This window comes from Myotis daubentonii, chromosome 10 (genome assembly GCF_963259705.1).
Source record: "Myotis daubentonii chromosome 10, mMyoDau2.1, whole genome shotgun sequence".
Classification (NCBI taxonomy): Eukaryota; Metazoa; Chordata; class Mammalia; order Chiroptera; family Vespertilionidae; genus Myotis; species Myotis daubentonii.
Window position 1 is genome coordinate 83,244,884 of NC_081849.1, and position 23,895 is coordinate 83,268,778.

Consider the following 23,895-nt stretch of genomic DNA (forward strand, 5'->3'; position numbering starts at 1 on the left):
GCTTGGTGGGCAGGTGGGTGCGGCTACGAGTGTGTAACGCACTGGGGAGGCCCACCTCGCACAGGTTGGGGTGTCGGTGCCCTACCTTGCTGGGCTCTCCGAGGAGAGAGACTTTTGTTAAAGAAGGAAAAACATTTTCTCTTCTCATGCACCTGCAGATGCTGCGAAGGTATTAGCGTCAACGTCAAACTCACGCCTTCATATTTGCCACCTGAATCCCACCCTCTCCACCCCATCGTCACTCCCCGCGGGGAAGCGAGCGGCAGTGCGAGGCTGTGAGTGGGTGCCTGGGTCTATTCACACGGAGGGGGGTTCCCCAAAGGGAAGAGAAGAGTACCTTTCGAGTAAAAAACGTTTAAAGTGAAAGAAGGAAGGGTTTTTCTACGAGTAGCCTAAGCGAATCTTTTTTGGGGGGCGACTCAGCCAGTCTCCAGCACAGCTTCCTCTCCGCAGCCTCCGGATCTGCGCTCCCCAACCCCCCAAGGCCGGATGGGCTCCCTCTGAGAACGTTCGCATCTTGATTAAAGGCTTCTGGTCTGAATGCTGCTGACTCGACTGGGAGCCGGCCTGGCCTGTTGGCTGTACCGTTTCCTCTTGCTGACGGGGAAACCGTGTCGGGTTCCAAAAGGAATGGAATGGAGAACAAACAAGGAGTCTTAAGGCTTGTCACGGGAAGATGCCGGTCAAGCGATGGAGGGCGAGGACCACGGGGACACGGACAGAAAAGCGAGTCCTCGGGGGAATCTGTCCTCGGGTCCTCCCTGCCCAGGAAGGGGGCAAAGTGGCTCATCCTCTCGTACCTGCCACGACGGGATGCCGTGCCGCGTACCGTCAGCCGCTGGGGTCAGGGAGGGTGCCTGTGACCGGACCGGGGAGAGCAGAGGCAGAGCCGACGGTCCGCGTCCCCTCAGGCTGGCCTTGCTCTTGGTCCCAGGTGGCCCCGGTCCTCAGGGCAGCGCCAGCTCCGGACGGTCAGGCCTCTTCCTCATCAGAGAAGCCCATTCGGAACCGGGCCAGTACCGGCCCTGAAAACCCCGGGCCCCCGAGCAGTACCTCCTCAGTGTAGGCAGCTCTCTTTCCGAAGGTCCCTCATTGCCGGGTGCGCGTCTGCCCCGGGCGGCACTCTTCCCGGTGCCTTCTGAGGAGCCTCAGAGTGCAACGTGCCAGCGCACATCCGAGCAGGGGCGCCGCCTGGTCGAAAGGGGGCCGGTCAGACGATCTAAGAAGATCCTTGGATCCGGCCAGACCAGTCCGGGGCGGGGGCAGGAGTGGTGGGGCACGGCGGGTGGCTGGCAGGCCCGGGAGCTGCGTGGCCGGTCCCGGGGGCTGCAGGCTGGCCTGGCGGCCGTGGCCGCCTCCTCGGTCACGCGCCGATGGACTCGCTGCTCGGCAGGCCCACCCGCAGGTAGTCTGCGTTCTCGGCCGTGGGCCCCGGGAAGAGGCCGTTGACCTGGGCCTCCTTGGGCAGGAAGTCCTGCTGGTAGTCGGGGTTGTCCAGGCTGATTTGGTGGCTGCCGTTCGGCGCCCAGCGGGCCCCGTGGACGCCGGAGGGGTGGGTGGTGTTGAGATACTCGGGGTTGCCCACGGCGCTGCTGGGGGGGTTCTGGTAGTGCGGGTCCCGGCCGGGAGCTGGGGTCAGGGGCTGGTTGTGGTAGACGGGGTTCTGGACCGAGCCTGCCGGCCTCTTGGGGACCGACTGGTTTATGTACTCTGCACGGGAAGAAAGCAGAGGCCGTCAGCAGCCGTGCGGGCGGGCGCCTCCCTGGCTTCCTCTGACCGGGGAGCCTTTCCCAGGGGGTAGGTGACAGGGGTGGGGTGGGGTGGGAGCCGGAGACAGCGGGCTTCCTGCCGCTCAAACAGGCTGTGCCCGTTCTGTGCCCCCAGAGCAACGGGCACCCTACCTCCCACCACCTAGAGCTCTCGGACAGCCTGCCCTGGGGGGTACAGGCAGGTGGGGGGCATCTGGGGGTAAAGCTTAGATCAGAAAAGTACATGTTCACAGGCCGCGCATGGAGCCAGGAGAGAAAAAGGGGATTGAACCTGTCACACACACACACATACACACACACACACACACATACACACAAACACATGCACACACAATGCTCACACACTCACACACATCCCCTCACAAACTCTCTCTCTCTCTCTCTCTCTCTCACACACACACACACACACACACACACACACACACACTCTCACATACTCACACTCACACACTCACATACATACACACACACACACAGACTCTCTCTCATACTCACACTCATGCACTCACATACATACACACACACACACACACTCTCACATACTCACACTCATGCACTCACATACATACACACACACACACACACACACTCTCTCTCACATACTCACACTCACGCACTCACATACATACACACACACCCGCACTCTCTCACACACGTGTGTGTGAGCTATTTGCTCCAACGCCTGGAACACCTGCAGATTCATTCTAAACACTGAGCTCCGACACCCCTGCCCACGCCCTGGGCCCGGGGGAGACGGCGGGCCACGCTGGGCCTGGCTGTGTGCATCTGCCTCTCCCTCCCTCCCCGGTGCCTGCCAATTTGCCCCGTGTCCACCCTGGGTCCTCCCGAAGGAAGGTCCGGCCCGGGCTGGGGCTGGGGCTGAGGCTGCCGTGGCTGTTGAGCCTGAGTGTCCAGGACGGCCACTCACCTGGCGCGGGCAGGAAGGCGTCGCTGAGGCTGTCCTCGGTCAGGGCGCCGGTGGGGTCCGAGCTGTACCGCTGCAGGAAGCTGTCTTCCTTGTGGGGGCAGCTCTGCGGGGGGAGGGGAAGGAGGCGGGGTCACGGGAGCCACACCCCCCAGGCCCTGAGCTCTGCCCCAGGCCCTGAGCTCTGCCCCAGGCAGGCTCTCACTCTCTGGTCTGGGCAGCGGGAGAGTCTGCGTTCTTAACCGCTCCAGGGTTCCCACGCTGCTGGCCCAGGCCCGGCACCACCGTCCAGCGGGCCGTCCACCCAGCGGGCCGCCTGCAAGGGCAGCCACGGCCTCTGCCCTGCGCTCCTCCATGCGCAGCCTCTAGCCACGTGTGTGAGCAACTGAGTCCTAAACTGTATTTGGCCTTAATTCATGCACATTTATATGTCAGCAGTCCCATGTGGCCAGGGGCTTCCCCCTTGGTAAGTGGGGTCCAGACCAAGGCTGCCTGGCACCGGGCCTCAGTGCCCCCCGAGGGCTGGGTGCGCCCCTAGGGATCCGCTTCCTCAGTCCGGGCAGAGGCCCCCCGCTTTGCATCTGTCACCAGCTGCCCGGTGACGCTGAGGCTGGTGGTCTGGGAGCCACGACAGAATAGCTCTGCCGTGAGTGACAGCTCCACTGGCCTCAGGGCAGGGGGCAGGGAGCCGGGCAGGGGAGGAGCCACGGGGCAGGAAGACCAGGGGCCTCTGGGTGAATCTGGGCATTGCCCGGTTTCCTAGCGCAGCGCCCAGGGTGCCACTGAGCTCCGGTTTACTGGGCTCCGTACGTACCCCGTTTCTATCAATGCAAGTCACGGCGGAGTTGTTGCTGGTGGCACTCTGCAAGAGAATCGGAGGAGTTTATGGGACACGTATACGCTCTCCCCCGCCTCACCGAATGCACCCGGAGGGGCTTAAAGGCCACGCTGGGCCCGGCTGTGCGCATCTGCCTCTCCCTCCCTCCACCGTGTCTGCCAATTTGCCCCCAAGTCCACCCCTGCGTCCACCCGACACGGAGGTACTGAAAGGCGCATCCTCTCCTCTTGACCCATGAGCTGTAGGAAAACTAGGCCTGTATCTGACTGACTCCTGGTCCTCAGCGAACCTGAGAAAACTACCATCCCGTGGTCCCAATGCCATAAAAAAACGTCAACACGCTGAACCGATTCTTTCCGCCTTTGGCTTGTCACTCGGTGAAACGCACTTCTTCGTCTCTAAGTGCGTTTCACCAGATGGGCATCCTTTTCTCTAAACTCAAGTCACTCAGCCCGGCCGGCGTGGCCCAGTGGCTGAGTCTCAGCCTATGAACCTGGAGGTCACGGTTCGATTCCCGGTCAGGGCACATGCCCGAGTTGTGGGCTCAATCCCCACTGTGGGGCGTGCAGGAGGCAGCCGATCCAGGATTCTCTCTCATCATGGATGTTTCTCTCTCTCTCTCTCTCCCTTCCTCTCTGAAATCAATAAAAATATATTAAAAAACAAACAAACAAAAACTCAAGTCCCTCCAACCGGGGGAGCGTGAGCAGTGGCGGGCTCACCAGGGAGGTGAGCAGGGGCGTGCGGGAGGTGGCGGGGCTGTGGAAAAAGCCCTGCTGGGGGATCAGGTACTCGTCTGCGTCCACCACGTCCTCCATGTCCTCTTCGTCCATCAGCGCGCGGTAGAAGTTGGAGTCCGTGGGGCTGGGCAAGTTCATCCTCTCGTCGCCCTGCGGGGAGGGGGGGATTGGAGGCCGTGAGCAAGGCCCAGGGGGAGGCATCCCTCCTGCTCGGTCTAGGAGTCCATTGCTGGCAGACACCGTGTGTTTACGGGTTAGTCCAGCCGTGGGCAAACTACGGCCCGCGGGCCGGATCCGGCCCATTTGAAATGAATAAAACTATTGAAAAAAAAGACCGTACCCTTTTATGTAATGATTTTTTACTTTGAATTTATATTAGTTCACACAAACACTCCATCCATGCTTTTGTTCCGGCCTCCGGTCCAGTTTAAGAACCCATTGTGGCCCTCGAGTCAAAAAGTTTGCCCACCCCTGGGTTAGTCACAGTAAAATCACCCCGGTTCTCTTCCGTGTAGCGGCTTCCTCCCTCCCCAGGCCGGGAATTAAAACATCAAAAATTGCCCGCTGGCGTGGCTCTGTGGTTGGGCATTGACCTGTGAACCAGGAGGTCGCAGTTCGATTCCCAGTCAGGGCACATGCCTGGGTTTCGGGCTTGATCCCCAGTGTGGGGCGTGCAGGAAGTAGCTGATCCATGATTCTCTCTCATCATTGATGTTCCTATCTCTCCCTCCCGCTTCCTCTCTGAAACCACTAAAAATGTATTAGAAAAACATTAAAAATTCCTTGATGCTTAAAAGCCTCCTGAGTGAAATGCCAACACCCAGGGGGAAGAAGAAAGGCATGAGCAGCAGCGTTTACGGAGAGTGTATCTGCTGCTGGTGGCTGAGGTACTGTTTATAATACTAGAGGCCCGGTGCACGAAATTCGTGTGCGGATATGGTCCTTAGGCCTGGCCTGTGATCAGGGTCATCCTCCCTGGCTGCCAGCAGCCAGCCCCGCCCCCTGCGGCCACCCACCCCCAGTTCCCCATTCACCATCGGAGCCTGCCAGCTGGAGGGGGGCGGGAGGGACGGAGAGATCAGCTGTTTTGCCCGCTTGCCAGCCTGGGGGACGGGGCTGGCACAGGGCGGAACCTTGGACACGGATGCGCGTTATAGGGACAGAGGTCCAGTACCTGGATGACGAGGTAGCGCTGGGGGTCTCGGGCCATTTTGGAGAATTCACTGATCAACTCGCGGAACTTGGGGCGACTGTCCGCATCTATCATCCAGCCTGGAGGAGGGAGGAGGGAACGGGGTCCAGTGAGAGCCCCAACAATCACCCCCAGAATGGCATCGCTCAGGGGGAGGCTTAGGGGGACCCTCCAGACAAGTAAGTGCTGCGGAAACCTCCTCCCTTGATGGACCTTCCCGTCTCGGCAAACCGGTGCTGACGTGGTCCAAGTCAGACATGTGTGTGTGTTGTGTCCTCAGACACCTATGTATCGTGTGTCCCTGATAACAGACATGTATGAATCGGAGAGACGTGTCATCTCTGATGGGCCCGCCTGCTCCTCCGAGGCCAGCACTGTGGCGTGACCCTGGGGGGACCCCTGGGAGCTGCTCTGACTGGGGGCGCCCCGTGGCCAAGCTCCCAGGTCCTCACTCCACGTGACACTCGTCTATGGCCACTCAGCAGTCTTGCCAACTGGAAACCAGAGCCCGTGGAGGGGAACTTGGGGACTTTCTCTAAGAGCCCGGGGGTCTGGGAAGTCTCCGCTCTGGTGTCCTCAGGTGCCCGTGGGCCGGGGGGGGGGGGCGGGCGGCGGGGAGCAGAGGACACCCCTGTTCCCAGGCTGGTGGCCTTGCTTACAATGACCCCGGCCGATGGACGAGCTGCAGGAGCAGCCGGGAGCTGGCCGCCCTCCTGCCTCCGGGCCTCACATCTACTTCCTACCAGCGGGAGTCAGGCTATTTTTAGGCCAGACTGCCGGTGACCTGGTCCCAGCTTCCTCGGCCCCCAACAGGGACGTTAAAAATAGATGACCCCGGGCTTGGAGTTCAGAGAGGCATCAATGTTTACATCCACGCTGCTCCCCGCCCCCCGCTCCCTTCTGGGTAAATGCTCAGCACACGGCCGTGTTGCCCTCGGGGCCGCTGAGCCTGGGATTCTGCTGCCGTAACAGCGTTACCGGGTCACACACACCCTGGCCCGGGCTCAGATGTTTACCGGCTACCCTGCCATCAGGCCGCACCTAAATCCACGGCTGGAAAGATGGAAATCCAGGCAGGCATGCCGATTCTACCAGCCTCGTGCGGTTACTCATTCCCAGTCTCTCTGGTCACACACTCCCGCCTGGGCGGCCCTTCCCTGGAGCCACTCAGGACAGGGGGCCTGGGGGTCGTGGCTCACGGGGGACTTGGATTTTGTTTATTTGCTCACAACCACGGCAGACACCGGGCCCCGGGGATCCGCGAGTCAGGCTCGGCGTCCGGAGGAACGTCCGAGGGGCTGACTGACGGGTGTCCCTGGGCTGGACCGCCTGCTGCAGAGACGGGCGGCATTTCTCTGGGGAGCCGGGGGCTCTGCTGTTTGGCTACGGCAGCAACGCATCCCCAGGCGCAGCTGCGCGGGGGGGGGGGGGGGGGGCGGGGGGGGCGGGGGCGGGGCCCCGGCGGTCACTCACACTTGACCATGATCATGTAGACGTCGATGGTGCAGATGGGCGGCTGCGGGAGGCGCTCCCCTTTCTCCAGGACAGTGGAGATCTCACTGGCCGGGATCCCGTCGTAGGGCTTGGACCCGAACGTCATCAGCTCCCACACGGTGACGCCTGCGAGGGCGAAGGTGCCGCTTTATGAGTCAGGGACCCCAACGCCTTGTCCTTGGTCGTCACTATCGATACGGTTTCTTATGCCTAGAAGCCTGTGGTCCCGGGCAATGGGCTCGTGTGCTGGGAGCCTCAGTGTACCTCTCTGTAAAGTGGGGTGATGACAGTGTCTGTCGAGGATGTTAGGAGGGGGCAGTAACATAACTGAGATGTTCAGACAACGCCAGGCAAAGAGCGAGCGGCCAATCAATGGTAAACTTTAGTGACAAACAGCCGAGACACCACGACCACGTGAATGAGTCAAGTCAGTCTGCTCTCGGGCGGGAGGGGCCGCGCAGGCGGCCGCCCCCAGCAGCTTGGAGGAGGACACATGGGCTTGCAGCAACAGTTTTAATAAAAGAAAAATTAGAGGGTGAGAGAGCAACCAAAGGCCTGGTAGGCACGCATACTGGCATAACCAATGGACAGGGACACTGGGGCAGTGGGGGCTTGACCTGGGGGGCGGGAGTGGCGGGGGAGGGGTCAATGGGGAAAAAGGAGACAGATGTAATACTCTAAACAATAAAAAAAAATATATATGAAAAATTAGAAACAAAGTCCCCCGTGTTCCTTTGATAAACATAAAAACCCTATACTTGTTGTTTCAAAATCAATCATGATTTAAAAAAAAAATCAAAGTGGTAATTTTCAAATGGGTGTTTTTTTCAGACCATGCCCCAGTTCTGATGGTCTTTCTTTTTTTTTTTAAAGCATCTGACTTTTTTAAAAAATTGATTTTTAGAGAGAGAGGGAGAGGGAGCGAGGGATAGAAACATCAAGGATGAGAGAGAATCATGGATCAGCTGCCTCCTGCACGCCCCACACTGGGGATCGAGCCCGCAACCTGGGCAGGTGCCCTGACCGGGCATCGAACCAGCAACCCCTTGGTGCCTGGGATGATGTTCAACCCCTGAGCCACACCGGCCAGGCCCTGACGGTCTTCCCACCTCTGTGCCTGCAACTCTCTGCTCTGGAAACACACGCACACCCAGGGGAGCTAGTCCTCGCCTGCACAGCGAGCGGCCGCTGCTCCCACAGCTGGGGACAGGTGACACGTCACGAGTCACCCCCACAGAGCAGCGAGCAGCAAGCAGCCCTTCAGCAGCTGGCTGGGTGGCAGGGGTGGGGTGAGGGGGTGGGGGTTCCCAGTGGTGAACGCACCAGCACAGCCCTCTGGGAAAATGCCTGAGTGACACTCTGCTCAGACAGCCCTTTGTGCAAAGGCAAGGCGGCCAGAAGGTGGAAGGCGAGAGGGGACTGCCGGGGGCAAGCAAGCCGGGGTCCTGATGACGCCTGAGAGCAAAAGCGAACCCCCTATTCCTACCGTCTTCTCCCAAAGGCACCTCCTCAAGGTGCATTTCTGCGGCCAGCTCCCCCGAGACCACGCTCGCCACCATTCACTCCCAGCTCCAGCCCCTGGGTTAGTCCCTCACCAAACCTCCTTTCTCTACCAGAAACTCTGCCCCCCACCCCCCGCCCCTGGGAAACCTCACTTGCTACCTCCCTTTGGTTCACTTCAAACTCACGCAGGAGGTCGAGTTCAGTCTGCTTTTGCAGATGCAGGCATTTCCCAAGGTCAAGTTGTCTTTCCCCGTCGCCGCCCCCCCCCGCCCCCGTTCCCCCCTGGACCAGTTCCCCGGCAGCGGTGGTGCTTAGTGTGGGTGTGTCACGCTTTCTTAGTGTCACGGATGCGGCGGTACTGCCGTCAGCCACTGTCCTGGGAGGAAACGCTGGGTGGTGAGCACACGGTGCGGCTCAGTGAGTGCTCGGAGCGGCTCAGCCCCGGACAACGCCGCCAATGGCCTTGGGATCCCAGCTCGACTCACCGTAGCTCCAGACGTCGCTCTGGTGGGTGTAGATTCGGTGTAAGATCGATTCCAGGGCCATCCACTTGATGGGCACCTGGGGACACAAGGGACAAGGCGATAAGACAACTGCTGGCCTCCCTCTGCTGAGACCATGCTGCACGCTGCCGGGATAAGTGACGGGGGACGAGCGTGGGGAGGCCAGCCCCCAGACCACCCCACCCCAGGCCCAGGGCTCTCCCAGAGGAGGGGCAGGTTTCACATCGGCTGAGAACAGGGCTGCTCTGGGAGGCCCCGAGCTGGCAGCCCAGGCCTGTGCTGTGCCCCATCCACCCGTGCTTATGGGGGTTGCTGGGGCCACGCAGGCCGGAGAGGAACGTAAGAGGGTCCCACTGACCCAGAGCATTCTGAAGGCCTCCCCGCTGGGAGAGCCCCCGGGAGCCCCCGACCGGTCTGAGGAGGGTGCCCAGCGTGCGTCACTGAGACCTCGGGGCTCTGACATGTCCTCGCAGCCGTGTGCCACCCACCAGCGGTGACCCGCCCAGCTGCCTCTGAAGGTGCTTTCCCCTGCAGGGGCCGGACCTAACCTTGGGGACCCGGAGATGGAGCGGAACTCACGGGACTGCTTCCTGTCCTCCATCAGAAACATCCCTGCTCGCTCTCCAAGCAAATCCTGCCCCCCCAGCCAGACCCCGGTGTGGCGGCGGCAGCCGCTGTGACGTCACCCAGGACGGCCCGAGAGCGTCCCCCACGCCCGTCAGTCAGTGGCCAGCGGGCCAGCGCCGCGGGTCCCCAGCCAGCGCCTCACCTTGCCGCCCTCCGCGTGGTACTCCTTCTCCTCGGCGCCCAGCAGCTTGGCCAGCCCGAAGTCCGTGATCTTGACGTGCTGCGGCGTCTTCACCAGCACGTTCCTGGCGGCCAGGTCCCGGTGCACCAGGCGCCGCTCCTCCAGGTAGTTCATGCCCTGAGACAGGCCCCTCGGTGAGTGTGAGGCGGTGGCTCAGTGACTCCTCCCCACCCCTGGCTGGCGTCTCATTCCCACGTGGACCACGCGGAGGCGCCACCAGGCAGGAGCCGCGCCATCGGGCCCAGACCTGGCTGCTGGGCGGTGGGCCGGCCAGCAGGACGCCCTCCCAGTGCCGGGCACCTCCCAGACTCACCGCCAATGCAGATCTGTCCGTTTGCCACCCTCTCTGTCACTTTATGTTTTTAAAGAATAGCTTGCTTATTTATTTATTTATTTATTTGTTGAGCAAGAGGAAGGGAGGAGAGAGAAACATGGATGTGAGAGCACAACATGGATGGGCCGTGTCCTGCACGCCCCCTCCTGGGGACCAGGCCCACAATACAGGCATGTGCCCTGACCGGGAATCGAACCCCAAACCTCCTGGTGCACCGGGCGACGCCCAACCAACCGAGCCACACCAGCCACGTGTTTCACATGAAAACCATGTGGCTATTGAATTTGCTTCTACAAGCTCTCCCCGCCCCCCCCCTCCCACCCCCTCGCCCCCCGGCTGCCTCCGGAACCCTGTGCTGGTCGGAGTCCCTGTTGTAAGAGAGTAGGAAACAGCTGAGAAGTCCCTGGTCCCCGTCACTTGTGCAAACCCAGTAAATGAACTGAGCTCGGCCGCCCCGCTCCACGCCGCCCCACCCCGCGGCCTTTAAAGGGCCCCAGCAGCTGGGCTGAGCTGCGATGTGCTCTCTGGAGCCGGCTGGGGGAGGGGAGGGCAGGGCAGCTCCCTGTTCTGCAGCCCGCGGCTCATCGGCGGCCGGTGGCGTTTGAATCCGAGGTAATTCTGGGACGAGGAGATGAGACCCGTCTGAGCTTAGATCCCACGCTATCCCTCGGCCTGGGTCCCACACGCTGAGGCACCGGGGAGGCCACCCCGTGCCCAGCAGGGCTATGTTTTAACCAGCCACCGACGACAAGCGCCGCGGTCTTGCTGGCGAGCTCCCAGAACTCCGTGGAGACGCCGGGGAGCGGGATCGCAGGGCCGCGGGGCCCCTGGGGAGCTCGCTTCCGGCCTCGAGAGCCTGGCTTCCATGTCATCAGCATGTTTATTTCTGTGAATGGCTGCGGGCCGGCTGGGCTGCGTTCTGAAACACGGAGGTCCCAGGGACTCTGCCGGCCGGCCTAGACCGCACCCAGGAGGGGCCCAGGGCCAGGGGCCCGCGAGGGGCAGGTTTTCCTGGCGGGGTGGCTGCAGGGGACATTGACAGGCTGTTTTCCCACGGCTGCCGCCTCCCACAGGCCTGGGGAGGAGCCCAGGGTGAGATACCCCACGTGGAAAATCCGGGTGCGCACAGACGCGTGGACACGGATGAGGCGGGAAGCAGGACGTGGGGCCCACGGTGCGGGCTCCCCACCGCTGACCCTGCCCTCGGAGGCGGCGGACGGCGTAGGGTGTCTGACTCCAGAGCAGGAGCGTGTGGCACTGACATCCACTGGGGACGGGGACGCTCGCTCACTGGCCTGCGGGCTCTGCCCTGAGCCGGGGGTCCCTGCGGGTGACGAGCGTGGATCTGGGGGCAAGGCCGCCTGGCGTCCAATCCCCAGTTTGCTACTTGCTAGCCTGAGGCCTTGGCACGTTCAACACCCCATGCCTCAGTTTCCCCACAGTGAAGTGCACGTGGAGAACGAATCCTTTGAGCTAAATTACTGTTTGGAAGCGGGTCCTTACTCAGTTTTATCTCCCAGACGGAGCTAAGCAGGCTGCTGCGTGCGAAGCTGTGGCCAGAGAACGGCGGCCGGACCCAAGCCTCTTCCTGAGGCCCGCGCCCTCTCCGCTCTCCTCACGTCTCAGGCTGCTCCTGGCGACCTACGCTTCTCATTTGTCTGAGAACTCAACTCTGTGAGCTCTTTTTTAGAGATTGATTTTTCGAGAGAGAGACAAAAATTTGCTGTTCCCTTATCGATGCACGCATTGGTTGACTCTGGTCTGGGCCCTGACCAGGGATCAAACCCGCAACCTCAGTGCATTGGGATGACGCGCTAACCGACTGAGCCACAGGCCAGGGCTGTGAGGCCTCAGTCTGGGTTAGGTGATGAGAACGCGCTGTTGTCTAGAAGGCTTGGGAGCCCAGCCCACGTGGCTCAGTGATTGAGTGTCTACCTATGAACCAGGAGGTCACGGTTCGATTCCCGGTCAGGGCACAGGCCCGGGTTGGGGACTTGAACCCCAGTGCGGGGTGTGCAGGAGGCAGCCGATCCATGATTCTCTCTTATCATTGATGTTTCTCTCTCTCTCTCCCTTCCTCTCTGAAATCAATAAAAATATACTTAAAAACAGGAACGGCTTGGGAAAATGCTAGCTTCATCACCGCCCAGATGGCTTCCTCTCCTGCGGACTGTGCAGTAGGAGATGGGCCCCCCCGGGCAGATGGCCCAGCACGATGGCTGCAGGGATGGGACTCTTGGATGAGAAGGCTGTACGTGGTGACCGTGCCACGCAGTACATTTCGGGGTTCACCACCTGCCTCACAGAGCCAGGAAGAGTGGGCACGCTCTCCGGCCTGTCCGTGACAGCCCCCGTGGCCCCATGGGCCAGGTGTTCAGGAAACCCTGGCCTCCCTGACGGGCAGGCAGGTGAGGTCTGCGAGTCCCGAGCCCGAGACTTTGGTCTGGAGAATAGAAGCCATTTCCACGCCTGCAGCAAGGGGGGGGGGGGCTTCCTTCTGCGCCCCCCCCGCCCCTCCCTCCCTCGCCACTCCTATGATTGTGAAATGATTATTTTTCCTTTCGCCTGGGCCATACAATTTTATCTGCCGTCTTGGCGGTTTAGCTGGGACAATAAACGGGCTTCCCGACAATATTTAGGCAGTTTCCCAAGACAGCCCAGCCTGGTGCCAGCGCGGGGCGCCTGCAGCTCAGCCAATCCCGCTGCGCCAAGGCCGCGAGTGTAGGTTCTGGTCAGCCACCAAGTGTTTCTGGGTAGTTTCGCTTCAGACTTGTACAAAGAAAATGGTTTAGTCCTTAGATAAATAGTCCCTAACCCCAAGCAAATCTCTCTCTTCCTGGCTGAGGAAACCATTTCCTCCCCCTCCCCCGCGTCCCCCCGCGCCGCCCCCCCCCTCCCCCGGCCCCCAGACGCGGGTCCCGCCGGCTCCTGGAACACAGCGTCCCTTGGGAATTGGAAAGCGAATGTGTCACAGGCGGACAGCTCACAGCCGCTTGTGGAAGGACTTCAACACCAAGTACAGCCAAACAGAGCACAGGAGGCAGGACGGCGGATTTAAATGCAGGTTGATGCCCTGGCTGTGTCGCTCCGTGGATAGAGCATCAGCCGTGGACTGAAGGGTCCTGGGTTCCATCTCTGGTCAAGGGCACATGCCCGGGTTGTGAGCTCGATCCCCAGTGGGGGGCGTGCAGGAGGCAGCCAATCCATGATTCTCTCTCATCATCGATGTTTCTATCTTTCCCCCCTCCCTTCCTCTCTGGAATCAGTAGAAATAGAATTTAAAAAACGTAGCCGGATGACCTGATGCCCAGCGTGCAGTGGGACGGGCACGACTGGAGGCGGAAGACAATTCAGTTTCATCCCGAAGAGCGTGGGGCTCCCACGAGTGGCCGCACGTCCCAGGAGAGGAGGGACGGGCAGCGGGCTGTGGGCCGCGGGCAGTGCCCTCCGACTGACCTTGGCGATCTGCACACACCAGTTGAGCAGGTACTGGGAGCCGATGTTGTCCTTGTGCTCGCGCACGTAGTCCAGGAGGCAGCCGAAGGGCATGAGCTGCGTGATGAGCTGGACCGTGGAGGTCAGGCAGATGCCCAGCAGGCGGCACACGTGGGGGTTGTCCACGCTGGCCATCACGTAGGCTTCCTGCGTGGACGAGAGGCGAGGAGGGCGTCAGACATGCTCCAGCGGGGGCTGGGAGGGAGGCAGGCCGACCCCTCCCAGGTCAAAGAGCGACATGATGTGGAGGGGACAGGCTAGCCGGGAGGTGGACGTGTCCGCGGGGCCTTTGATGTATCGCGCTGTGAATGCCTAGGTGCATCGCGAGGCCGGCACCCCCCGGGGGCCCGTAGGGACCTCCCTCCCTTTGCAGGGCGCCCCCAGTGGCAGAGACCTGATGTGCCCAGCCTGGCACTGCCAAGGTCTTCACGGAAGACCTCTGCCTCGAAGCTAAGGGGGCTGCAGTTTAAGATGTCAGCGGTGGAGGGACCTGGGGAGCATTACGCTGAGCGAAACAAGCCGCTCAGAGAAAGACAAGGGTCCATGGTCTCGCTCATCTGTGGAGTCGCAGGAACCAAGTGAACTGATGAACTAAACAGACCCAGAGACACAGACGCATGGACAGACTGTGGACGCTCAGAGGGAAGGCGGGTGGTGGGTGGGAAGCGATGAACCGATGAATTGTGCGCAAATACGCATCACCCGGGCACAGACAGTAGGGGGGAGGGCCTGGGGTGGGGGGAGTGGCTGGGAGAGGTCAATGGGGAAAAGGGGCCAGATGTAATACTTTCAACAATAAAGATAAAAAATTAAAAAATAATAAAACGTCGTCAGGGTTCCCACCCCCGGAGAGGGACTCGCCCAGGGGTGCTGGGCCCTCGCAGGAGCCAGCCAGGTGTGAGGCGGCAGGGCCAGCAGGGCTCCCTGAGCTTGCAGGTGGCGGGGGGAGGGGCTCCCCTCTCAGCAGGGTCCTGAGTCCCCGCTGTGGTCCTGGGGCCACCTCTGCCATGGGGAGCCAGAGACCCGCCAGGGGCCCGTCTGAGGCTGAGCGGCGCGGCGGGCGGTAATCTACCGCGAGGCAGACCCGCGGTCGCCGGGATTCCCTGGAAGCAGGGCGATCTCTGCGTTGCCCTCGCCGGAGTCTGGGACGGAAGCTGCGCTGCTCTGCGCCCGCTCTGCACCCGGCGGCCGTGCCCCTCGCTGCTGGCTGCCAGGCAGGGCCTCTGTGGGGCACAGGCCGGAGCGGAGACGGTGTGAGCCGCTGCTTTCTCGGGCGGAGGGAGCTGTTATTTATGACCCTGCGCACAACGGGGCCCTCTCTTCCGCCTGCGTGAGCGTGCGGGGACCCTGACTTTCACCCATAAATCCTTCCTCTCTTCCGCTAACATACAAAGGGTGGGGGCTCTTCACGGGGGACCACAGGGCCTGGGGAGGCAGCTCAGAGGCGCCTTTGTCCTTCTCCGTGGCTCCCGTTAGACAAGGGGCAGCCGGGCGCTCCCTGCAGCAGTGAAGGCATGGGAGGTGGCAGACAGGAGACGGAGGTGGGGGGCCTCCCCCTCCCGGGCCTCACTGCTCCCAGAAGCCTGGCCTCACCTTCCAGCCCCGTCCCCCACACCCCTCGGTCCCCCTCCCTGTTCTGTCAGCCCTCCCTCAGGAGCCCCCACAGCCCTCCCCCCGGCCAGGCCCTCTCCTCCTGTCCCTCGGCCGACTCCTCTGCAGGGGAGCCGCCCCCGACCCCCAATCCGAGTTCGATTCTCCTGGCATCTCACTTTTCCCCGGGGGGACGGTCTGGGCACAGCCTGGGAACTTTCTGTGAGAGATGCCAACTCCTGGCAGCCAGATGCAGGGAGGCGGGCCCAGCCGTGTGTCTGTCTGTCTGTCTGTCTGTCGGAACAAGAGCTTCAGGCACTCATGGTGATGGCACTTAGGCATTTGTGTGATTCTGAAAAGTCTTCCCCACCAGGCTCTCTGAGGAAAGGCTGCAGGTCAGCGCTGGTACACGCCAGAGCCCCCGGTACACGCCAGAGCCCCCGGTACACGCCAGAGCCCCCAGTACATGCCAGAGCTCCCAGTACACGCCCAGAGCTCCCGGTACACCCAGAGCCCCCGCACTGGACCCACTGCCAAGCGCTGATTATTTATTGCTCCCCTGCCCCCCGCCCCCGCCCCACGTGCTGCTGCTGACTCGGCAGTGTGGTCAGCACTTGGCGGGTGCGCCCGGATCTTTCTTCCTCCTTCATTCCAGCGCAGCCGGCCCTACACCCAGGCACAGAGCCGCCTGGGACATGCCAGGGCTGCACTGCACGGAGATCACACGAAGCCAAAAGGCAACGCAGAGCAGGGCCCCCCCACCCCTCCGGCCACGTCTCTGCACAAGGATCTCGCTGGGGGCCTTCCCGCTGGAGGCGAGGCTCCCCCCTTTAAGGAGCTGCGGTTCTCTTTTCTGCGCCTACTACCCAGCAGGACGCCTGCCCGTGGCAGGCCCGGCACAGTCCCACGGCCCTCATCGGGGCAGGGCCCGACACAGGAAGTCAGACCTGCAGAGACCTGAGCGCCTTTCCTCCGAGGCCGTTTCTGTCTAAAAGGGAATCGAGGCGCCAGGAGGCGAACAGCCCACCCGAGACCACGGTCCCGGGCGGCTCTCCGGCCCGCGGCGGCTGCAGGTCCACCGAGAGCTCGGGACGGGACGCGGCGCACACCCCGCACGTCCGCAGGTCTGTTTTGCATTCCCTTTCCCTGGCCCGCCCTCAACTTAAGCTGGAAAGTCCACGGGAAAATGAACAGGCCCGTGGCTGCCAAAAGCACAAATCACTCTCTCCCCCGAGTCTGGGAATCGGTACAACCACAACACGGAGGCAGGCAGGCAGGCAGGCAGGCCTCCGGCGGCCCCTGCGGCTCAGGCTCCGGGGGTTTGGAAACATGTTGTCCTCATTTCGAGGGAGAAAAATCCGCGCCCAGCACTGGAGCGGCCGTCGGTGGCGGGGCCGGAGGACCTGGCCGGACCCGAGCGAGGACGGGGAGCAGCTCGGCGGGGGTGTCGGGCCACACAGAGCCTGGAGCCCCGCCAGGTTCCGGCCCCATTGCAATCTGATGGAGCAACAGAACCAGGTCGCCCCTTCCGCCCCCTCCCCCCCGCCAGGCACAATGGGGACGCTGTTGGGTCACGTGTCCCGTTCAGTGTGCGCACCAGCGAGTGAGCTGTGTTCTTCGCTGTTTGTTCTGGAGTCTCGGAGGCACAGGGTGAGCCACGGCGAGCACGCCTGGTATTCCACCGCCCTGCCCGGCCGGCAGAGCCCGCACTCGCAGCCCCCAGGACAGGGGTCCCGGTCACGCGCAGGGTGTCTGAGGCCCGGGGACCTTGAAAGTCTGTTACTTTGTCCCAGTTGCCAAAATGAGTTTTTGGATCCTTCCTTCTTGCCTGAGTTCCCATCGGAGACGATTTCATGCTGAGCTCTGGGAAAAGAGCCCCCCGCTCTCAACTGCCCTCGGCAGAGCCTGTCTCCCCTTAAGAGTAAGGAGTAGGTGCCCTCGCCCGACCGGGTGGCTCAGGGGTTGAGCATCAACCTAGGAACCAGGAAGTCACGGTTCCATTCCCGTCAGGGCACAGGCCCGGGTTGTGGGCTCCATCCCCAGTGTGGGGCGTGTATAGGAGGCAGCTGATCAATGATTTTCTCTCATCTTTGATATTTCTCTCTCTCTCTCTCTCTCTCTCTTTCTCTCCCTTCCTCTCTGAAATCAATAAAAAAATATATTTAAAAAAAACCCCAAAGAGTAAGTGTTCAGCATGCGGCCCGCCGGCCGTGAGTTTGACATGCTTGATGTACACGCTCCCACGAGCTTTCCAAAGAAGGCGCTCGCCCCAGGGGGCTCTATCATCTACTTCTCTGTCCCCCGAAAGCACATTTCCTCCAATGCCAGGGCTCTGGGGGCCCTCTCCAGTGAACACGCTTCCTCCCCAAAGCATAGCTACTGGCTCCCACCGCCCTCCCTCTGCCTGGTGACATGGCGGGAATTCGCGCTTCAGCGTCGTTCTGTGAGACCCACGAGGACGTCCGGAAGGAGTCAGTGATGAGTGAAGGGGATGCTGCCGGAGGTTTCCCCTGCAGCAGGGGCGCCGGGTGGGTGGGGGTGGGGGGAGGGGGGCCGTCACGAACGCCGCGTCCCCTCCCTTCCTCCTGGTTCCGCTAACAGGAGCGGACACCGTGCTAAAGGGGCTTCACACCGATCTGTGAGCCGTGACGGCGAGAGGTAATTGCCTTTGATGAGCATGTCCTCGTGTAGGGGCTGTCACGGCGCTTATGGATGTGGCGTCTTAGTTCAGGGGGCGTCTGAACCGGTGGAGGCAGGGGACCCCTGGAGAACTGAAGTGGAGGGGCTGCCCCTGGGGGTCGCTGCGTCCAACCCCGTTTGAAAGGGTCCCCGCTGGCGTGGCTCACTGAGCATCGTCTGTGGGTCGGAGGCCGAGTGGGGATGTCACCGCCGACCGCTGCCCTTCTTGGCTGAAAGGGGAGCCACACCCCACAGACGGAGTCGCTTTCCCTGTCCGTTAACTCTGCGCCCCTAACCCGCTGCTGACCCCTCCTCCTCCGTGGGCACAGCTCGGCCTCAGGCTCACCTGACGAGCTCCAGGAGCCCAGCGTGGCGGGTCCCACAGACTCGGAGGCCAAAGGAACCACACAGGATGCTCTGATCACGAAAACCCCTGACTAAGAGCAGGTCACGGCGGCAGTCACGGCCCAGGCCTGTGGCTCCCCTGGCCAAGGCCCATCTTCCGCCACAGCGGGGCGGTCCATCGTCTCTGCGTCTAGGATCACGGACCCTGGCGATGGAGAGCAATCCTCTCTCCTGGGCCTCTCGGGGCACCCTCTCCCCGGGAACACGAGCTCAGAGGAGCCCTCACGGCTGTCTTGTTCCCCGAATACCATCTCTACGGGCTGTGAATTGTTCACTACCCGAACCCACAGGAGACAAGAAGTATGTGTCCCCTCGTTTCACTCTTGGCTCCAATCCCAGAGACTTCCCGGCTGTGCTTTCTCCCGCCCCTTCAGCCACCACCCGTGGATGTGACGCACCCGCCTCGTGCCTCTCCTTCGACTCCCGTCTATAAAACAAGCTGCAAAACTGCCACTCTCCGCAGCCTCTTCCCAACCCTTTGGGATTTCGCTTCCCGGCAATTGTCGTAGTTTGGCTCGAATTAACTCATAACAGTTCTCGGGGCGGGGTGGGGAGGGAGAGGCCTGAGCATTTCTTACGTCCACCAAAGCGAAAACATCATAACCTGTGGAACATTCCAAAGACTCCTCCATAAAGTAACCATCCAGAGAAGCGAGGACACTGCAATGATTCGGGGAGCAAGCGAAGAAGGCGGGCGACGGTTTCTGGAGTCGCTAGCGCATCCTATTGTAAATTCTAGGCATCTTTCAAACGTCATTTCAAAGGTAAGAAAACTCGATGGAGCAAAGTGACCGTGAATTTCCGAGTCAGAGGGACAGTGGGCTGGGTCCCTCCCCCCCACGCCCCCCCCCCCCCCGCCTGGGAACCTGAGCACGTCTCTTTGGGCCTCCCTTTCTTCATTCTCAGGGTGCTGGGCATCATCCCTACCCCCCAGTTCACCAGGGGCGACCACGTGTAAGCCTCGCGAGAGTAGGGCCCACCCTTGGAGGGAGAGGAGAGAATGGCGGAGCCGAGTCCTCCCCTCTTCTCAGGAGAAGGCCTGAGAGGGACGCGTGCCAACGGGAGGCAGAAGGAAGGAGACACGGAAAGTGACCCTTCGAATGTGGAGATGAAGGAAGTGTCCCCCGCCAGCGTGCTGACCGCCCTGAGAAAGGCGGCCCCTGACCGCCAGGCCCGTGGCAGCGAGAGGGCAGACTCACGTCGAGGATTTCCTTGTTGGCCTTCGGAGACGTGGCTTCCCGCAATTCCTTGATGGCCACGGGGATTTTAACCTTCTCGCCCTCCGGGATCCAGAGCCCCTGCGAGCGAGCGAGAGAGAGAGAGAGAGAGAGAGAGAGAGAGCAGGCATGAGCCGGCAGGCCTTACACACGTCATGTGGGGCTTCAGGAGTGACGCCGTCTGGAAGGGCTAGCCCTGTACAGCATGGCCACCGGCACCGGGAGTCCCCAAGTCTCAGCGGCTCTTTGGCGATCACGGTCCACGGATCAGAGTAACGACCCTACGCTCGTGCCCATGACACAGAGTGCGCCGCTGCTCCCACAGCGCTAAGGCACCCGGTCCAGGCCTAACCGAGAGCAGGCTTCACGCAAAGAGGACTAGAGACAGACGATGGAGAGGAGGCTGCTTGGACCGGGGCCTGACTCGGAAGCTGACCTCTAGGGTCAATGCCAACTTCTATAAAATGCGTCTGTGGACACGTCTCATGGGACCACTTATTCGACTTATTCGGCGCCGTGATTATAAAAGATTTCCCCTCGACAACTTGGGAAAAACGTTGGAATTTCCCAAACCCTCAGTAACACAAAGAAAAAATGACATACACAGACGACAGCCGAGGACTCTGGCTTCGCTCCCCCGGGAGGCGAGGGGCCGCCAGCCCGGGCCCCCGGAGCGTCTGTGCCGTGTCTGGCGTCTCACCTTGTACACGGTGCCGAACGCGCCGGAGCCCAGCACCTTGATCTTTTTGAACTCGGTCTCCTTTAGGATCCTCAGGAGGGCCTGGTTGGGTGCCTCCCCGCTGGGGGTCAGGGGCTCCACGAGCTGTGGGCAATGAGGGTGAGTGATGAGTGACGGGGATGCTGGTCAGCCTCCACGCCCCCGTGGACCGGGCCTGGTCCTGCCTCAGCACAGAACCTGCCGGCTCGCTCAGGCCACACGGCCACCTGCTCTGAGGGACGTCGTGAAGACACCGGTGTCCCTGACCGGAACCGGTCCAGTTCAACAAATGTAACTTCCAGCTCTGTTTCCAGGCCCTTTAGTTGACCGGGGAAGTGTGGGTGTGGAAGCTTTTTATGGGGGGGGTCATTTTGGTCGCCTGCTGAAGCCCCTGACACCCAAGTGCCAGGATGCCACCAGCTGCCCTGGGGACCCCTCCCGGGGACTCCGGCTTCCGACTGCTGGGCACAGATGTCAGGCGCGGACCGTCCTGGGGAATGGCAGTGCCAGGAACACACTGTGGGAAGCAGAGCTCGGAGAGGGGCAGGCGTGGTCAGGGGCACCTTCCAGTTCCGTCTCCCCGCCCACGGGGCCTCCCCAGGACTCAGCAGGCACCGCTCAAAGGCTGGCTCCTGCACATGACACACGTACTGTCCTCTGTTTTTAAAAAATATTTTTTAAAAAATCACCTGAGGGTATTTTCCCATTGATTTTCAGAGAGGGTGGAAGGGAGGAGGAGAGACACGCAGAGAGAAACGTGGATATATTGGTTGCTTCCCACATGTGCCCCGTCGGGGCCGGGGATCAGCCTGCAACTGAGGTGCGTGCCCTTGACCGGGATCGAACTGGGGACCCTTCAGTCCACAGGCTGACGCTCCACCCGCTGAGCTAACCCAGCCACGGCCCCAGGTCCTGTCCTTTAAGCAGCCCCCAGGCAGCTGTCACTGTGCCGTGCACTTACCCCAGAAACACGTGTGCTTCCCTGGGTAGTGCCCCCCATGTAGCTAACGGTCACTGGGCGTTCACACGCCTCCCGGCTTCGCCATCACAGGGAGGAAGCGCAATGACGCAGTGACATCCTTAGACACAGCCTCAGGGGCCCACGCAGACGGGCCCTGCCCTCTCCCCTGTGTGTGTGTGTGTGTGTGTGTGTGTGTGTGTGTGTGGGTGTCCCCAGGGGCTGGGGCGGCGCAGGACGCACTCACCTCCCTCTCCTGCAGCAGCCGGCGCAGCGTGCGCTTGCGGACGATGTGGCGCCGCCGCAGACACAGGCCCACCACCAGCGCCACCATCAGCAGCAGGAAGAGGCCGCCCACGATCCCCATGGCGATGGACGAGATCCTGGGCCTGAAGGAGGTGCAGACAGGGGGAAGGTCAGGTTGTTGCCGACGTCATGGCATCTGCGTTTCACCTATGTCCTGCCTGTGCTGAAATGCTGACGCCACTGAACACGCTCAGAGAGGCGCTGCAGCCGCTGAGGGGGCGGGGGGAGCTGAGGGTCCCTGCAGCGTCCTCACTCGTCCCCACCCCCACCTGGCTGTGTTGCACTTTTCAAATTGAGGTGTTATCTGGATCTCTCCATATAGTGGCTATACTAGTATATAATTATTTTATGTTATTTTTTTAGAGAGAGGGAGAAAGGGGAGAGAGAGAGAGAGAGAGAGAGAGACAGACAGACACCGATCGGCTGCCTCCTGCATGATCCCTACTGGGAATGGAGCCCACAACCTGGGCATGTGTCCTGACTGGGAATGGAACCGGCAACCCAGCAACCTTTGGTGCAAGCACAACGCCCGACCAACTGAGCCACACGGGGCCAGGGCAATGGTTCTATTTCAATCTGTTGATTAAGAAAAGGCATTAATTCCACAAGTAACTCAGGCGTCAGTTCCGGTTTCCATGTGAATTTGCATCCCTCAGAGTCTCTCTGCGTCGGAAGCAGCAGCCTCCCGTCCGTGAGCCCCGTGCTGTCCGCTGGCCTGGCCAGGGAGGGCCTGTCAGTGATGCCGGGCCTCCTCGAAGGGCCCTTGGCTTTCAAGATGGCACCACAGCCGCGGAAGCGCTTCGCGTGAGCTCGGAGGGGGCTGTGCAATGAGGGGACCGCACACGGAGACCACCCCTGTCCCAGACCAGGGGTGTCACCTCGCAGCCTCGAACCCCCGGGCGAGGTTGTGCCTGATTCCAGAGAGCGCGAAACTCAAACTCAAACTCTAAAGCTCCCTGGGGAGAGAGCCGGCTGAAGCAGAAGATTCCGAATTTGAATATAAAGTTGTTATTCTTAAGTATGGATGCCATTTCAGCTGCCGGCAGACTTCATCGTTCCAGGTAGAAACGTAAACAAACAGCGAAGATCAACCAGTTGCGGCATTTGGACGTACAATAATGGGACGCCGTCCTTACGAATTTCTCGTTAGTGGGTCACATGCACTTTGTGAAAGTGACAGTTACAACATGTTCTGCTTAGAATACACGAGCCATCCCCCGCGTCAGACCGTCTGCCCACCACTGCCGCTGGAGCTCATGGGTTTCCACGGTTTTGGAAGGAACGTGAGAGAGACACAGGAACTAATCTGTTCCTACAGAGGATGTGTTCCACGTCGAGTCATAACGAGGGCGAGGGAATGGCAAAACTTAAAAGAGTGAACACAACAAAGGTCGGTGCCGGACGGGTGCCTGTGGGGCGAGAGGGACCTCAGTGGAGGCGCTGACTGTGGAGGAGCAGCAGGAGCTGGCTGTGCCCGGCCCGGGAAGAGGGAGGGCTGAAGAAACCTTTCTCCCCGCAGCGGCCTCCTGTGAGACGTGACGTTCTCCGGAGAGCAGGAAGGAACGGTGACCACGGCTGATTCTGGGGGGAAGCGTCCGTGGCACTGAGAGGGATTCCGTCGACATGACGGGAACCGCAGGGGTTCCCAGTCCGGCTGGGGTGGCTCAGCCTCTTGGGCGTCGACGGGGATGTCACCAGTTTGATCCCCAGTCAGGGCACATGCCTGGGTTGCAGGCTTGCTCCCCAGTGGGGGGCGTGCAAGAGGCAGCTGATGGATGTTTCTCTCTCCTTGACGTTTCAACAGGTGTCTGTATAAATCTGATTCCTCTCTAGACGTTACTCATCGATAACCCCGCTCTTCCCTGCTGAGTCCAAACAGGAAGCCCAGCTCTGCTGGTCCCAGGGCCGCGTTTCAGCAACGATGGCCAAGTGACCAGAACTGAAATGCTGAGGAGGTGGTGCTGAGAAAGATCAGGGAGAAACCTCACGCTGGAGCTTTGTCACTGAGCAGAAAGGTCATTGGGGCACAGGTCTGTGGCAGGGCCAGCTGGGACAGGTCAGGGAGGGAGGCAGAGAAGCTAGGAGAAGGGAAGGGTCCAACCACACAGGTGTGACCAAAGAAGTCAGAGGAAGGACAGAGGAAGGAGTGATGGGCATCGAGCACGCCCTTCCTGCACCCCCCACGGCAGCACCCCACCAGAGCCTGGAGATGGCGGGGTGGGGGGACCAGCAGGTGCTGGCCCAGAGGGAAGAACCTGCCAGGCAGAGGGAGCCAGCAATGCAGCGGGCACTGTCTCTGCCCATATTGCGCTGCGTCATCAGACAACGCGGTCATACTTACTCGGTCGTGCAGCCTTTAAGACCTGGCCCTGTGCAGCTGCAGGGAGCAAAAGAGAAATACGCTTTGATTGTTCTCTTCCT

General features: G+C 61.2%; 1 protein-coding gene across 3 annotated transcripts in view; it reads right to left on the reverse strand.

The window, feature by feature from the left end:
* Positions 1-1,073: 1,073 nt before the first annotated feature.
* EGFR (epidermal growth factor receptor) overlaps positions 1,074-23,895 on the reverse strand; it is a 107,815-nt gene continuing 84,993 nt past the window's right edge. The window contains exons 16-28 of one of the 3 annotated variants that reach the window (XM_059655880.1): positions 23,816-23,851; positions 21,416-21,557; positions 20,193-20,315; positions 19,475-19,573; positions 13,563-13,748; positions 9,734-9,889; positions 8,947-9,022; positions 6,938-7,084; positions 5,447-5,544; positions 4,255-4,422; positions 3,509-3,556; positions 2,698-2,800; positions 1,074-1,710 (exon numbers count right to left, since the gene is read on the reverse strand). In XM_059655880.1, coding sequence (XP_059511863.1) covers positions 1,364-1,710; positions 2,698-2,800; positions 3,509-3,556; positions 4,255-4,422; positions 5,447-5,544; positions 6,938-7,084; positions 8,947-9,022; positions 9,734-9,889; positions 13,563-13,748; positions 19,475-19,573; positions 20,193-20,315; positions 21,416-21,557; positions 23,816-23,851 — 1,729 coding nt within the window. In that variant the 3' untranslated portion in view covers positions 1,074-1,363. Of the gene's footprint in view, positions 1,711-2,697; positions 2,801-3,508; positions 3,557-4,254; positions 4,423-5,446; positions 5,545-6,937; positions 7,085-8,946; positions 9,023-9,733; positions 9,890-13,562; positions 13,749-19,474; positions 19,574-20,192; positions 20,316-21,415; positions 21,558-23,815; positions 23,852-23,895 lie in introns of those variants that run through there. The other 2 variants (XM_059655881.1, XR_009447430.1) reach the window with 2 other exon arrangements.